At 36.8% G+C, this 15,487-nt stretch overlaps 2 protein-coding genes across 2 annotated transcripts; one reads left to right on the forward strand and one right to left on the reverse strand.

Annotated features, from left to right (window-relative positions):
• Positions 1-3,547: 3,547 nt before the first annotated feature.
• On the reverse strand, positions 3,548-6,966 carry Hsp83 (Heat shock protein 83). The gene is made up of 3 exons (XM_085946327.1): positions 6,866-6,966; positions 6,487-6,627; positions 3,548-5,819 (listed from the first exon to the last, which is right to left on the reverse strand). Exons 2-3 carry the CDS (start codon positions 6,625-6,627, stop codon positions 3,807-3,809), a joined length of 2,154 nt encoding a protein of 717 aa, XP_085802453.1. The 5' UTR covers positions 6,866-6,966; the 3' UTR covers positions 3,548-3,806.
• Positions 6,967-9,363: 2,397 nt separating this feature from the next.
• Positions 9,364-15,105, forward strand: LOC147072028 (alpha- and gamma-adaptin-binding protein p34-like). The gene is made up of 4 exons (XM_085946849.1): positions 9,364-9,558; positions 9,642-9,832; positions 11,197-11,521; positions 14,881-15,105. The coding sequence occupies exons 1-4, from the start codon at positions 9,489-9,491 to the stop codon at positions 15,051-15,053; spliced, it is 759 nt and encodes a 252-aa protein (XP_085802975.1). The 5' UTR covers positions 9,364-9,488; the 3' UTR covers positions 15,054-15,105.
• The last annotated feature ends 382 nt before the right edge of the window (positions 15,106-15,487 follow it).

Genomic DNA, 15,487 nt, shown 5'->3' on the forward strand with positions numbered 1-15,487 from the left:
GCTCTGTAAGTGAGAGCGATTTGTTTTAAACGTAAATCAAGAGGCATAAGTTCTGCTAGAGCTTGCGTTGAATTTAGTGAAGCCGTGCGGTAAGCTCTGCATATTCGTATCGCTAGTGTACGCTGACCCGTATTGAGTTTTTTGCTATGTTTTTCCGTTTGGCAGCTTCATACCATATGCTGGCCGCATACGTGATCTTATGATCAATAGCACAAGTGTAGAGAATTCTAAGAGCTTCAGAAGATACACCCCATGTGGGTTTGGCCATTCTTGCTGGTTTGAGCGAAGTCACCGCTGCTCTTTTGCAGATGCTATCCGCGTGCTTCGACAAATTTAGTTTGTCGTCGATTACTATCCCTAAAAGTTAAAATCCCTAGAAAAAGATAGAGGTTGCCCATTCATCACCAGCGAAGGCGGAGAGACGCGCCTCCTAGTAAAGAACAAGGCCTTCGTTTTCTCCGCGGAGAAAGACAGTTTGACCTTCCTTCCCCAGGCCTCGACGCTCTCCAACACGCTGTTAGTCATGGTTTCAAGAGAACCAAGTTCTTTGGATTCCACAATCAGCAATACATCATCAGCAAAGGCCTGTGCGTGTACCCCTTCAGGAAACGGCATAGAGAGAAGATCATCGAGAACTATATTCCACAGGACAGGGCCACAAGACTAACCTTGTATGCATCCCTTTGATGTCTCTTTGGTAGCAGATGCTCCAGCATATTCAACGAAAACTTCTCGGTCAGATAGATAGTTTTTGATGAGCCTGAAAATGTTAGCGGGACAATTTTTAGATTTCAACTGTTGAAGATGTGGCCACCATGTGACAACCCTGGATTAATGCTAATATTTGTATGAAAAAATCCATAAAGGGGTTGGTAACATTGCCCAAAGAATTATTCTACAAAGTATTGTTTAAACTTTATGGGATCAGTAAGTTTAGCCAGTTCTACATAATAGTTCATAAGGACGTAAGAGTAATTACTATTATTCAATGTTCAAGATCAATGGGCAATGTTGACAGAAATGGGTGATAATTTTGCCCGCTTCAAAAATTTCCTAAAATAATAAAATTGCTTGTTTTGTATTTTAAACAGTTTTTCAAACTTATAATGATATTAGTGATCATTTTAAAATAAAAACGCCAGCGTACCATTTTTTTTAAGTTCTAATAATTTAGAAAGAATGTTATTATGAATAAATAAACTGTGTATAGTATTTATAATACTCCCTGAATTTCAGGTGCCTAGTAATAAAAACATAGAAGGTCAGTAGAAAACAAACTATTTTTACTTCAAATAGCTCTCCTGTAAAATTACGTTTTTGTAGATGTCCGAGTTTACGTAGGGACCGTCGAAATTATATTTTATAATCTTTGTAATCCCAAATTTGACAAGAATTAGGCATTTTATTTTATTATTCAAAAAATGGGCACGATTAACACATTTTGATGATAATTCTAAAGATACTGATTATAAGCGATGTCTTTGACCATTCAAATGTGATAAACATCCTACGAATAATGATTGCTTTATAATAATTATTGACATAAGAATAAGGTAGTGTGTATGTTTTTGAAATACGCCATTTCTATTGGCAAAGCTACAACATACGGCCGTAGCCATAAATTGGCAAAAGAAAAATGAAGTAGGGAGATCGTGTTAATTGTGTCATTGTTCGCGCGCGTTTGAACATGTACCTAACCGAAGATTTTTTTTTTTTAAAACGGTACATTTAAATCTGAAAAACCTTAACACCACTGCACATCGACGTACTGAAATATGACTATATTCTAAAACACTAGAGCGAGGTTTAAAAGAATAGGTACTATTTTATGTACTAATAAAAATACTTAATAGTCATCAAATGTTTAAAATAAATATAATGGATAATAAGGCTTCAAAATTATATATAATATAGATTATCTACAACGTTTAAGGAATGTCCAGGGTTATTCTCTGAAAAAAGCATAAAAGCTCTATTTTGACCTACGCTGAGCATGTGGGCCGTTAAGAGTAAGACGTTACTGGCAGCCATCCGGCTAATTGTAATGCTATTGTAGATCCTACAGTAAAGTTTTCAACTGTTTAAAACACACCTATTCATCACAAACCAGGTTGAAATTCATGTCATTAGATTCTATGTCACACTTACCCCAACTCACCTTACAAAAAAAAAACATTTAAACTAGGTACGATTCCATGGCTCCCACATACTGAAGCGAGCCCCCAGGCCAGGGTGTATGACAAGTATGATTCAGTCAAAAATCTTTTGTACTTTTAAGAAAATTTCACAAACCCAATAAGCAAGGTTCTACTAAGTATATCAGTCTATGGTTCTACTAGGGTAGTTTTGTATCGAAGTATTAGCACTATTATTGTAACAATTACAATAAGTTACAGTCGAACTTGGTTATTACGATCGCGGAAATATCGAGATCTCGGATGTAATGAGGAAACATTCATTCACATTTTAGTTTATGATTTTCTCCATACATTTATTCACTTTTATAACGAGCTAATTCTCTGGTATACCAAGCAAAACTATTAATGTGTCGATCGTTTAAAAACATTTTCGACCGTAAGCAATAAAATCCTATATAATGTTTTCAATATTAAGAGCATATAACATTATGAAAGTTTTATTAGTTTCGATATTGAAAAAAGCTATTTGTGTCTACATTTCAACATCAGCTAAGTCCACCTTTAGGTATTTTTGTGATGTGCATTTCTGCATTATCAAAATGTGGAATTTATTAATTTTAAATAATATAAACTTTCACCCTTGTGACTGTATTTGAAAAAACAAAAAACTGTTTTTCTCCATTCATCTATGGACTTGGCTGATTTTGAAATCTAGTGACACATTTATCCAAGCTGCTGGCCCACTAGAACTAGTGAGTGAAATATGTTTACATTGAAAAAAATGCCAGTCATCTGGTTACAAAATCTACCTAAGCTTATGCTGCCCTAGCCCTCGCATTTAGTCAAGTAAATCATAATTCTTGTAAAGTAAAATTATTTGGCCTAACAGGACAGAATCTGACAATGTAATGACATTTAAAATGGCATCCTTGTAGTTTCACAAATTGAATGTTTTAAAAATTAACGCAATTTTCGAATACCTCCATTAGAAAAAAAGGCAAGACTGAATGTAACCCCCAACTGATTGTCTTCACTTTCCAGGTTATATTTTGTCATGGTTGCAAGAAATATTTTCCATCAAAATCAGACAGAAAATACCTGAGGCAGGAGCCTAGAAGATGGAAGATGTGAATCCCACTTTTTTTATGCAATAAAGAATCAACATTCTGGAACGCTATGTATATTCAGTATTGAAATAAAAAATAATGAGTGTGGAAGTTTGAGATGCCATGTCAAGCCATCATACAGCTTCACATTCCAGATACAAAGGTAATAATATTAATAATGACCTAACCTAGCACATCTATAAATTCATTAATCAGATTTTCAGAAGTCCTTTCTCATAGTTGTAAAAGTAAATGAATTGTAGACAATATACAGTGAGGAAAGGGCAAAAGTAAAAAAACAAATTTATCAAGAAATGCAATTTCTTTTATTGAAATGTATTTGTATACAATACAGATAGCAGTTCAAGGAGCTTGTCGATTACTCAAAATTTAAAGTAAATTTGTACTTAAAATAAACGAAACACGAAATTATCGAGAGGAATGGTGAGATGTTGATAATGGAAACGATAAAAAATAATTCGACGGAGGTACCGCTAAAACGAGGCTACAATACGTCCGCCGAGATGATATCACTGACTAGGCGCGAGGGAGTTGGAGGGCTTTAATCGACTTCCTCCATGCGGGACGCATCCTCCGCGTCACCTTCCAGCGTCGGGACGTCTCCGGCTCCAGGCGCGGTCTCCTCAGCAATCATCGGTTCCTCTTCATCAATTCCTAACCCTAATTTGATCATTCTATGGATGCGTGCTGCATGCACCTGGGGCTCGTCCAGGGTGAATCCGGAGGAGAGGAGAGCAGTTTCGAATAGGAGGATGACTAGATCTTTAACGGCCTTATCATTCTTATCAGCGTCAGCCTTCTGGCGGAGGGTTTCAATGACAGCATGGTCGGGATTAATTTCCAGGTGTTTCTTGGCAGCCATGTATCCCATGGTGGACGCATCTCTGAGCGCCTGCGCCTTCATGATCCTCTCCATGTTGGCAGTCCAGCCATACTGTGAGGTCACGATGCAACAGGGAGATTCGACCAGACGGTTACTCACCACCACCTTTTCAATCTTGCTGTCGAGGATGTTCTTCATCACCTTGCAAAGGCCTTCAAACTTAGTCTTGTCCTCTTCACGCTTCTTCTTCTCCTCCTCATCCTCGGGCAGCTCGAGCCCTTCTTTGGTGACAGACACCAGCTGCTTGCCATCATGCTCTTTCAGCTGTTGCACAACATACTCATCGATAGGCTCTGTCATGTACACCACCTCGAAACCACGTTTCTTCACACGCTCCACAAACGATGAGTTGGCCACCTGCTCCTTGTTCTCTCCCGTGATGAAGTAGATGTGCTTTTGACTCTCCTTCATGCGTGACACATAGTCCTTGAGCGAGCACAGCTCGTCCCCGGAGGCAGACGTGTTGAAACGGAGGAGGTCGGCCAGCTTGGCCCTATTCTGAGAGTCCTCATGGATCCCCAGCTTCAGGTTCTTGCTAAACTGCTCATAGAACTTTTTGTAACCCTCTTTGTCCTCAGCCAGCTCCTCGAACAACTCCATGCACTTCTTCACCAGGTTCTTCCTGATCACCTTCAAGATCTTATTCTGTTGGAGCATTTCACGGGAGATGTTGAGGGGAAGGTCTTCACTGTCCACCACTCCCTTCATGAAGTTAAGGTACTCAGGGATGAGGTCCTCGCAGTTGTCCATAATGAAGACCCTCCTGACATACAGTTTGATGTTATTCTTGCGCTTCTTGTTCTCGAAGAGGTCAAAGGGGACACGGCGGGGCACAAACAGCAGCGCCTTGAACTCCAGCTGCCCTTCTACAGAAAAGTGCTTGACAGCAAGGTGGTCTTCCCAGTCATTGGACAGAGACTTGTAGAACTCACCGTACTCCTCTTGGGTGATGTCATCGGCGTTCCTGGTCCAGATGGGCTTGGTTTTGTTGAGCTCCTCATCCTCAGTGTATTTCTCCTTGATGGTTTTCTTTTTCTTCTTCTTGTCCTCTTTGTCTTCATCCTCATCCTCTCCGACATCCTCGATCTTGGGCTTCGTGTCATCCTCAGTCTCCTCCTTCTTCTCTTCCTCCTCATCATCGGACAGCTCCTTCTCCCTCTCCTTCTCCACTAGCATCTTGATAGGGTAGGCGATGAACTGAGAGTGCTTTTTGACGATCTCCTTGATTTTATTCTCCTCGAGGAACTCCGCCTGGTCTTCCTTGATGTGCAAGACGATCTTGGTGCCTCTCAAAAGGGGCTCACCGTCATCCACACGCACGGTGAAGGATCCTCCGGCGGCTGACTCCCACAGGTACTGCTCGTCATCATTGTGCTTAGAGACTACTGTGACTTTGTCGGCCACCAGATACGCTGAGTAGAATCCTACTCCAAACTGGCCAATCATGCTGATGTCAGCGCCCGCCTGGAGGGCCTCCATGAAAGCTTTGGTTCCTGATTTGGCGATGGTGCCGAGGTTGTTAACAAGGTCGGCCTTTGTCATGCCGATGCCGGTATCCATGAGGGTGAGAGTACCCTCGCTCTTATTGGGGATGATCTTCACGAAGAGATCCCTTCCGCTGTCCAGCTTGGATGCATCCGTCAGGGATTCGTAGCGAATCTTATCTAGGGCCTGCCGACAAAAAGTAATCATAATTAGTAAATATAAAAATGCCAGCCTCCCCTCCTGCTTACAATTAGATTTCCATGTCATGATCTCATAGTAGGTACTCCATACAGTCCTTCTGGTTAATGTGATTTAGAGACCAAACCCTGGGTTACGGTAGGTCATTTTTGGTCTCACCTGGCCTGGATCACAACAACGATATGAAATACTATAAATTCCCACCATGTTATTGTGATTAGTATCAGACATAAAATAAACTGAAACATACCACATGAAAGTGAAGTCTACCTCGATACAAAAATGTGTACCTAGTATGTATTACTTGGTCATTAAACTAAGGCTGGGGATTCATATTCTCTACTGTACAAGCAATTAAAGATAGAAAAAAATACTTATTGTTAGCTCCATAAAACAAAAACAATCTTGAAAACATGATTCAGGGTCATGAATGCCGCATGGCAAATGGTGATGATTCCATTATGATTGATCCTAATAATTCCATAAATAAACAGCTCAACATTACAAGGATGCAGATAACTTAATTTTCATTGAAAAACAGTTAGTGGTTTGCCACTTGGTTGCAGACCATGAATAAGTCTAGTCAAAGCATGGTGATATGATTCACCCAACGAATGAAAAGTATTGGAAGATAGTATTTTATAGTGAAACTTACATCTGAAGAATTGGAAATTAATTCTCTGAGAAATATTTCTTTGTTGGAGTAGAATGTGTTGATAATGAGGGACATGAGCTGAGCGATCTCAGCCTGGAAGGCGAAGGTCTCCACCTCGGCATTTTGCGTTTCCTCAGGCATCTGAAATTGAAAGATAAAATCAGCAAATCACCAGGCACTATTCTTTGCAAACACCAAACACTTGTGAAGCTTTTCACAACAATTAAATCGCACTTCAATTCACCACCGCGAGCTTGCGTCCAACTGACAGGAAAACACACCCCCGGCGGTCGGGAAAATGAATTCACCAAGAAAACTACACTGTTTTTAAAATATATATCGAATTACTATATTTGAATGCGAACAATCCAGAACGTACCTTGAACGTAGAACGAGTATTTCAAGGAATTAATTTCAATCCTCTGACCGGTGTTTCGGTCAAACTGATGATGCTTTCAGCGCTGAGCACTTCAAATAAATGGCATGTGCGCGCGAATATCGAGTTTATATAGACAATTTAAAGACCTTCTGGAAATTTCTCGAAGCGTCTAGAAGGTACTACGTAGTTTCCGGTAGTAAAGCTCTTATTTTCATATAATAACATATAAATAAAATAATAATATTTCATAAAATAGAATATACATTTTTTTATGTAAATAAGATTCTCGGAGTGCTATAATTTACAATTGGGCTAAGAAATACAACAATTTTTAACTTTATTTGACATATTTTTGGCTTCTAGAAACTCATCGAAGTTTTCATAGTGTTACTATTATAGAAATTTAAATGAACTTATTGCGTGTTATTTTATTTTAGCCTGTCCTATTATTTTATTATTTTTCTATTAATTAGTTTGGTAAGATTTTAAAATATCACGTTTTTAATGTATAATAATGTCGTAACACATACTTTAATATTTATATTTAATTCCTAGTAAAAATAAAATATTCAGAGCGTAAAATATAAAACATACATAAAGAAATTGTTGCGTAATGTTAAAATAGGTGATACATAATTAATCTCCGTATAGGTACCTAGCATCATTATTTTTCTGTTTTGAGTAAGGTGTCAACGACATGATAATAGATTTCTGGAAAGTTCTAGTCAAAGTAGTTCTAGCACTCTGGCAATAAAAATGATATGATTTCCATTTTATTTTGATTTGTATTTCGGGTTAAATTTTGGAGCGAAACCATGAAACTATAGTTATAGTACATTAGTACATTTTACTAAAAAATATACCTACCTAGATGCCAGGAATATTAATATGGTATTTCCGCAAAAACATACTAGAATAAGCAATGTATTTTCCCACAAATCAAATTAATAGGATAGAAATGCGAAAGCCAGTCACCATATACCAAGACTTTAACGGCAGTTTTCGTTTATGAAATAATGCGAAGCAAGCCATTCAACATAAGAAATACAGAGCCCTGAAAGTCTTCAAATGTTAGGTAGGTAGGAAGGTACCAATATTTAATGCGCGTTGCTTGACAAACTTCAATGAATATTATGATAAAGACGAAAATACTGTATGCAGCTATGAATGACAACCGAAGTGATAATTACGATGACCACTACGGCAAAATCCGAAAAATGTATTAAAATTTTAAAATTAATCAGTACTTGGTACCTACCTACTCAGTGTCAATTACGTTGAGCTTCTTTACGAGCTGTTTGTTGGCGAATTTATAATGTGCCTGTAAAGTCGCCCAATGTAACCATCGAACAAGCTAACAAGCAGGTTGTAAACACTCTACCGAGAAAAGTTGACCGGCTTTCAACTTTTCTCGGTAGATTGTTTACAATAGTGGGTCTATTCACTCTATTCTATACTTATCGAACGCTAAAGTGATAAATAGTATCAAACTTAGGGTAGGTTTGTATCAAAATATTAGCACTTATTGTAACAATTACACGAAGTTGGTTTTTATTGTTGCAATAAGTACTTTATTTTAACAGCAGTAAGATAGGTGCTGTTAAAATATAGCACTTATTGCAACAATAAAAACCAACTTCGTGTAATTGTTACAATAAGTGCTAATATTTTGATACAAACCTACCCAAAGTTTGATAATATTTATCACTTTAGCGGTCGATAGGTATAGAATAGACCCACTGCTTGTGTGATGATACTGGGCGACTTTACAGGCAGATTGTAAATTCGCCAACAAGCAGCGCGTAAAGTAGCTCAATGTAATTGACGCATAGATTAGACTGATGTCCGGTACTGTCCGCTTCTAATTCGAGTGTACGTTTCTCCCGAAATGTGGAATTCATGTTCCGGTAGGTAGGTATTTTATTTTGATGTACCTACTTAATCATAAATAATAATAATACCTGATTAATAAATAATTGAGTGTAATCAAATATTATACCTAAGTACTTACCTACTCTATAAAATTTTTCGAAAATTATAATAATATTATGCATATAGCATAGTCAGGGATATCGAACCTATGGCACACGAAATGATTTTGCATGGCACGCGAATGTTTCATTTGCAGAGAAAAGAAATTACTATTTTATACCTATATATTGAAAAAAATGTTTTTTTTATAAAAAAAGTTTTACAATTTTTTTTTCTTGTAAAACGTAAAAAAAACTATTGATTTTGGTTTGAAATAAAAAATCTTGAATTCGTCGGTAAGCGTTTTTGGTAGGAAGAGATTCCTAAATAAAAAAAGAGTCTCGGTATTTCTCAAATTCTCCGTTAATTTTTTGGTGAGAAGCAAAAAACCCATATATTTCCAACATTATGGCAAGGCGTACTATAATTTTTCCCGAAATACTATAATTTATTGAACGCGTACTATAATCGAGTTACAAAAAGATGGCAACACTGTTCAAAAATAAGTCAAAATAATTAAATTTGACATCGCTAAGAAATGTCAAATCTGAGTCTGACAGCAACGATTTGATTTATTGATTTTATCGTGGATATGGAACGTACTGAGCGATATTTTAAAAGAAATCATCAATAATTGGTATTTATTAAAAAAATGATTGAATCTCAACTGCCGTGTGTTGTTGTAGTCAGCGATTTTGAGAGTCCAGAATTACTTGTCAAAAGTAAATGGATTTCTATTTTTATTATAAACGAGATACCTGTATATTTAAGAATGCTTACTAATTCAAGTGTTGTTTCTTTTTAGAAATATTGAAGGCTGAACTTCTTCCAGATGGATTGATTATTTGTGAAGGTGTCAAAGGATACACATGGAAAATCGACACAAAATATTATAGAACTTCTGTTAATTTATGTTCGTTGAAAAGTGATGTCCCATTAAATGACAACCTCAGTACTTTGATCGAAGGTCTTGTACTTTACTTTGATAGTGGAAGTGTAAGTTAACATATCCTTTATATGTCATTTATTTTTACCCTCTAGCTAGGCTATATGAAATGATTTTGCATGGTGCTGGTTTTCTCGGATAAGTTGAATGTTCCCATCGAAAGGTGCTGGAATTTTCATATTATTGTTTTGATGTTTGGGAGCCATCACACATGATTGTACAAACCACACGGTTCGAGTTAGTCGTAAGTCTGTACATGGCGATCTCCAGCCATCCAATTATCGAGTTAAGGATAACTGGTCTATCTGCATACTCCTGATTCTCAAAGTATTTTAACCCCATTCTTACTGCATGTCAGTGGTGAAAGGCTCCATAGTAGGCGATTATTTGAAGCCCACCTTCTAAGAAAAATAGATAAAAAGTATTTAAATTTTAATAAATAAAAAAATGTGCGGGAACCAATCTATCGTCAGAATAATTAATATTTAAAAAAAAAAAATGAGCCAGTCGTCTTATCGTCAGAATTTAGAATAAATAAAAAATAAGTATCAAAGCAGCGCGCCTCTAACGAGCATTGAAATATTGAGTATTTCGAAATGATTATCGTGCGCGTTTTGTATGAAGTTTTTTCTCATAATTTCAAGATGTCTACAGCTGCCCATACAAATCTGCAAGCTATTGTCCCCAGGCCTACATATGTATAGTCTGACTTTTTAACCAGTGCGCTCGGAAGTTGCGTAGACCTTTGAAACTAAAGATGAAAGAAAGACAATTTTAATGTTTTGAATTTTTTATTTATTGAGTATTAGGGAATTCTAAATTTTCAAACTCGCAATCTTTTTTTAAAATAATTAAGTAATACTTATAATTTAAAAAAATAATTTCTATGGGATTAAATCACATACATAAATATTGATTGTTGTTAAAAATATAAAATAATTTATCTCGTGATTTTTATTTATCTATGAGTTCGTCATAGATGACAATTTATTCAGTCAGTTATGTCAGTTGTGATCTGAAATTGTACCTAAGTCTGTGTTTTAAATATAGAAGTATTTTAAAATGTCTAGTTTTACAGTTTAAATTATAAATTGTTATGGAACAGATACACAACAACGGATTTTTTCAAAGATGACAATATATTTTGAGCGTATGTTACGTTTCTCGATGTTTAGAAAAATACATAATTCAAACTCATTGCTTAATTTTTGTGTCATATTCATCAGTAGTAATATTGGATTATCTTCTTATTCTCCCGTAAGTGTGCTGTCTCCACAGCCTACCTCTTTCCAAAAGTCACCCTTCGCCACTGCTGCATGTGATAAAGACTGGTTTGTATTTATGTCTGAGAACTTCATTTAATATTACTTTTGGACTACTAAATTCAACATTACAATTTATTTTTTCATTGTAGGTACAATCATTTGAATCCGTAAGAAACTGGAGTGACAATATTAAAGCTAATTCACCCGATTCAGGTTTGCCAGATATTCTTCTCTTGGTCTGCGACACTTTTGATAATGTCGGATCAAACGGAGTAGACAGATCGACGGCACTCGATTGGTGTTTGCACAATGGTTATGAACTAATTGAACTGGAAAATGTCGATGATGACTGTGATGAAGATGAAATTATTCCTGACCGAAAAGGTGTCGACAGAATCATAGAAGCCTTACATACTCACATGTGGTCAAATCTGGATATGAAGACAAAGTCTAATGGAGTACATGATGAAAACGGTATGCCTCTGTTTTTGTTGGAATGTAACAGTATAGAAAATTAAAGCCAATAGATTTTTTTTATATTGAAGTACCTAACGGGTATAAATCAAAATGGTTGTATTTACGACAAATGATATCTTTATTCCACCCATGTTCGAATCGTGGAAGTTTCTCACTAATGATTCTGCATCCGAGATGTTTTTTTGCTGCATCTGTATTGAATTCATTTACATCTTACTGTCAAAATAGTATATAGAAATCGTATTAATTACACAGTGAATATATTTAAAAATTACTTGCGATTCCATACAATTTGTTTTATAAAGGTTTCCGCCTCAGTTGAAAATGTCCCTTTGAGGCAAACGAAACCGGTCCTAATTTATTAATTAAAAGTGGAATAAGTACTACAAAAAAAAAAATTGCGTTTTATTAAATTAAACAACAATTATGTAGTTTAGCTTATATATCGTTAGTTTTAAAATTTACAATGATTTTGTAATGTCTAATGTCAATTCATGCAACTTTTTTGATTTTCCTACAATAACAGTATCGTCTTAATTATACAAATATACTTTCTGACTGACCCTAAGGCAGGGATGGCGAACCTATGACCCGCAGGTCAGACACTGACCCACGCAAGCTTTTTAAATGACCCACGCGTTGATTTTTATAAACTCAAAGATATTAAAAACAAAGTATATATTATATCTAATGTCGAATTTATAAAAAAATATTTCTAAGAAGACATTGGCTAGCTAATTTTCTATCGTATCACTGCAACTGTGTATGAGGTACATGGTCGTAAAACATCACGTTTCGTCCTTTTGTCGCGAAGCGTGTATGACTGATGACAGTTAATCATAAACTTGACGTGCATACATATTCGTTGCATCGTAGAACGGGGAGATGTAGGTACCAGTGCTGAACTAAATGGCAGCCTTGTCGTACACGTCTAGAAGTGTTTAATAATAATTCAACATTATTATTATTTTTATTATTATTAATGTTTCTCATCTACATAATATGTATATAATATCAAGTACGTTAATAAGGAATTGTGTTCTAAATATAAATATTTTTAGTTGTAGCCCTGTACTATGCCGGCGGTTAAAAAAATAAAAACAAGCAATACAAGTGCCAGACCATATCAAACAGAATGTCTGATAAATATTTTATGATTGAAAAGAATAAAACGACTGTGTGTAATTTGCCATGTAAACAATTTTATCAAAATTCAGGACCGGATTCGTCAGATTAAATGAACATTCTTAAATAAATCAATTGGTATTCAAGTGGATAGTAACCAAGTTAAGTAAAGCGACTAATGATAAATTTCCGTTTATTTATTTTATTCTACATAACTATTTTAATGAATCGGGTAATGAAGTTTGGTACTGAAATAATACATTATTCCTATAACGACAAATAGTTACTATTATTATTTATTTATGTTTTTTAGTATTCGGGGGGGGGTACAAATAGCCCCGACAACGGGGGGCTGACAGGGCTCTAGCCTGGAGGCCCGGCATGACGGGTCGACTAGTTAAGTGAAATAAACACCCCAAATTTTCTCTAATAAAAAAAGTCGCCTGCGGAGCTATTACCTTTTATAGATATATTTTGAAATATGTGACTTAGTGACCCACGAGCTAGTACTAAAAAAAATAATGAACAAAATTTGACCCACTTCTCAAATAGGTTCACCATCCCTGCTTAGGGCGAGAAATATGTGGAGATAATATTTCCATCATAGTAAATCATTTGTCACCTGCAAATCCATTGTCATTTTATAATTTAATGCATATAGTTAGGTACATATTTTCAAACTGTGATTACCCCCGATTACCCAATAACATTCTTCAGTGCACATACGCTTTACAAAAAGTCATAAATAATTTGTTTAAATGCGCATAATAGTTGTGGAACTAATTTACCCTGTTGTTCGATTGGTGGATCTTCCAGCGATAGATTAGCGGCACAGATTCCAGTTTTACAGAGTAGTGCTCCCCAACCCCCGGTCCGTGGACCGGGCCACCCAAGGAACATTAAATTATTTCAATTTTATTTACTGTGGTGTATTTCTCGGGTTTGTGCGACTTTCCATGGACCAGAGGTTAACCGGGAGCTGAGAGACGTCACCTAAAACCGCACCAATACCGTGTATGCCCAAAATATCGTGATATCGGGGCGATAGGTGACGTCTGGAGCTGAGCGGCTGCGAGCGGTAGTGGCGTTATAGCTTTGGTAAAGAGAAGGTGTGTATCGCTCTTCTCTCTGTTCACCAGCACTTTCTCATGTTTAACAGTGCAGTTGGCAGAAAAAGTAGCTGCATTCAAAGCCAAACTGGAATAGTAGGGACGGCGCGTGAATAGTAGCATTTTGGACATGTTTCAGACATTAGCGGGGATTTTAGGCGAAACTCAGCCTGAGCATTCATTCTCCCAGTTGGTACACGATCACCTGTCTTTGCTTTTAAAAGAGTTCGAGCGCTACTTCCCAACCACAAAAGACCCACGAACTGGTAAGGAATGGATCCGCGACCCATTTGTCAACAAACCAGGCGAATCTAGGATGTCTGTCTGTACAAGAAGATCAACTGTTGGAGATTGCAAATGACGGCGGCCTTAAAACTACGTTCGAGACAATAACTCTGCCGGTGTTCTGGATTAAAGTCATGGCGGAATACCCTGAGAATGCCACCACAGCACTAATCCCTATTGCCATTTCCGACATCCTATCTTTGTGAAACGGGGTTTTCTGCAATGACAGCAACCAAAACAAAACAACGGAACAAATTGGACATAAGCAAAACACTTTGAGTGTCATTGTCTCCTATTACCCCCAGATGGAACCGTCTCGTTGCAAAGAAACATGCTCAGGGTTCTCATTGATTTAGCGTTCTAGTGAGTTAAAATGTTAAATCACTTTAGGTATATTAATTTTTTGGTGTAACTGTATTTTATTTTGAAAGCATGTTTAAATACAATTAAATTAAAATTATTAAATCAAAACAATCTAAAATATAAACAATCAACGTCCCCCCCTCAGCGGGCCGCGTTAAAATTATCAAACGTTGACCAGTCCGCGGCGATAAAAAGGTTGGGACCACTGGTATAGAGTACCCAAAATGCTAACTACCAGCTCGCTATTTACAGCACGATACGCTCCATTCACAGTGGGTACATTGAATAAATGAATAAACTTTCACTATCTCTGTTTAATATTTAACTGACTGCCTGCATCAGGTTGGCCTTGATGTAGATTTCGGCTCTGTGGGTGTCATTGGAACATGCCATGCTCCAGTGGTACTGCCCCCATCGGATTGTAAAATAGAAAAGTATTACAATGAATAATCCACTGTATGTAATGATTTTTAGGTGACGAGACTACCGAGGACTTCTGTGAGCTCTTCTCTCAACTGCAATTCATGAAGGAGAGCATTCAGTCTCTTCCTCCGAGAGACAGGCGAGCGTGCGCCGAACAGGTCGTCTCCACTTTCTGGAAAGCCATCGGAGGAGATGACGAAGAGTTAGATGACATAATTAATTGACAAATTTGATGTATTTTGTAAATTATAGTAATAAAGAATTAAAACATTCCAATTATTATTTTAATATCCCTCAAAGTAAAAAAATATCCATAGAAACTCTGAATGAATGTTTGAAAAAATATTCCTCATGTTCATTACAGAACATTTAACCGGATAACTGCCGCCAGCGTCTTAGCACGCTTTTCTATTCCGAGAACAGGCCAGGCAAAATGCGCGTGCAAAGACGCTCCACTTGAAACACATCGGCCGAGGTCAATGTTTTGAATAATTCAATCACATTGCCCACACAGCGACATCTCTTAGGATCATGGTGTAGTACTTACATTTGACATTTTCTATATTATCAACGAAAGGTCAATTTAAAAAAAAGCTTTCTTGGGTTACCGAAACGTGTCACCAGTAGGGTTGTGCCGTGGATCTGATATTTATCAAAT

The sequence above is a fragment of the Rhyacophila brunnea genome, unplaced genomic scaffold (assembly GCF_057557595.1).
Source record: "Rhyacophila brunnea isolate RB1 unplaced genomic scaffold, BYU_Rbru_1.0 scaffold_2, whole genome shotgun sequence".
NCBI lineage: Eukaryota > Metazoa > Arthropoda > Insecta > Trichoptera > Rhyacophilidae > Rhyacophila > Rhyacophila brunnea.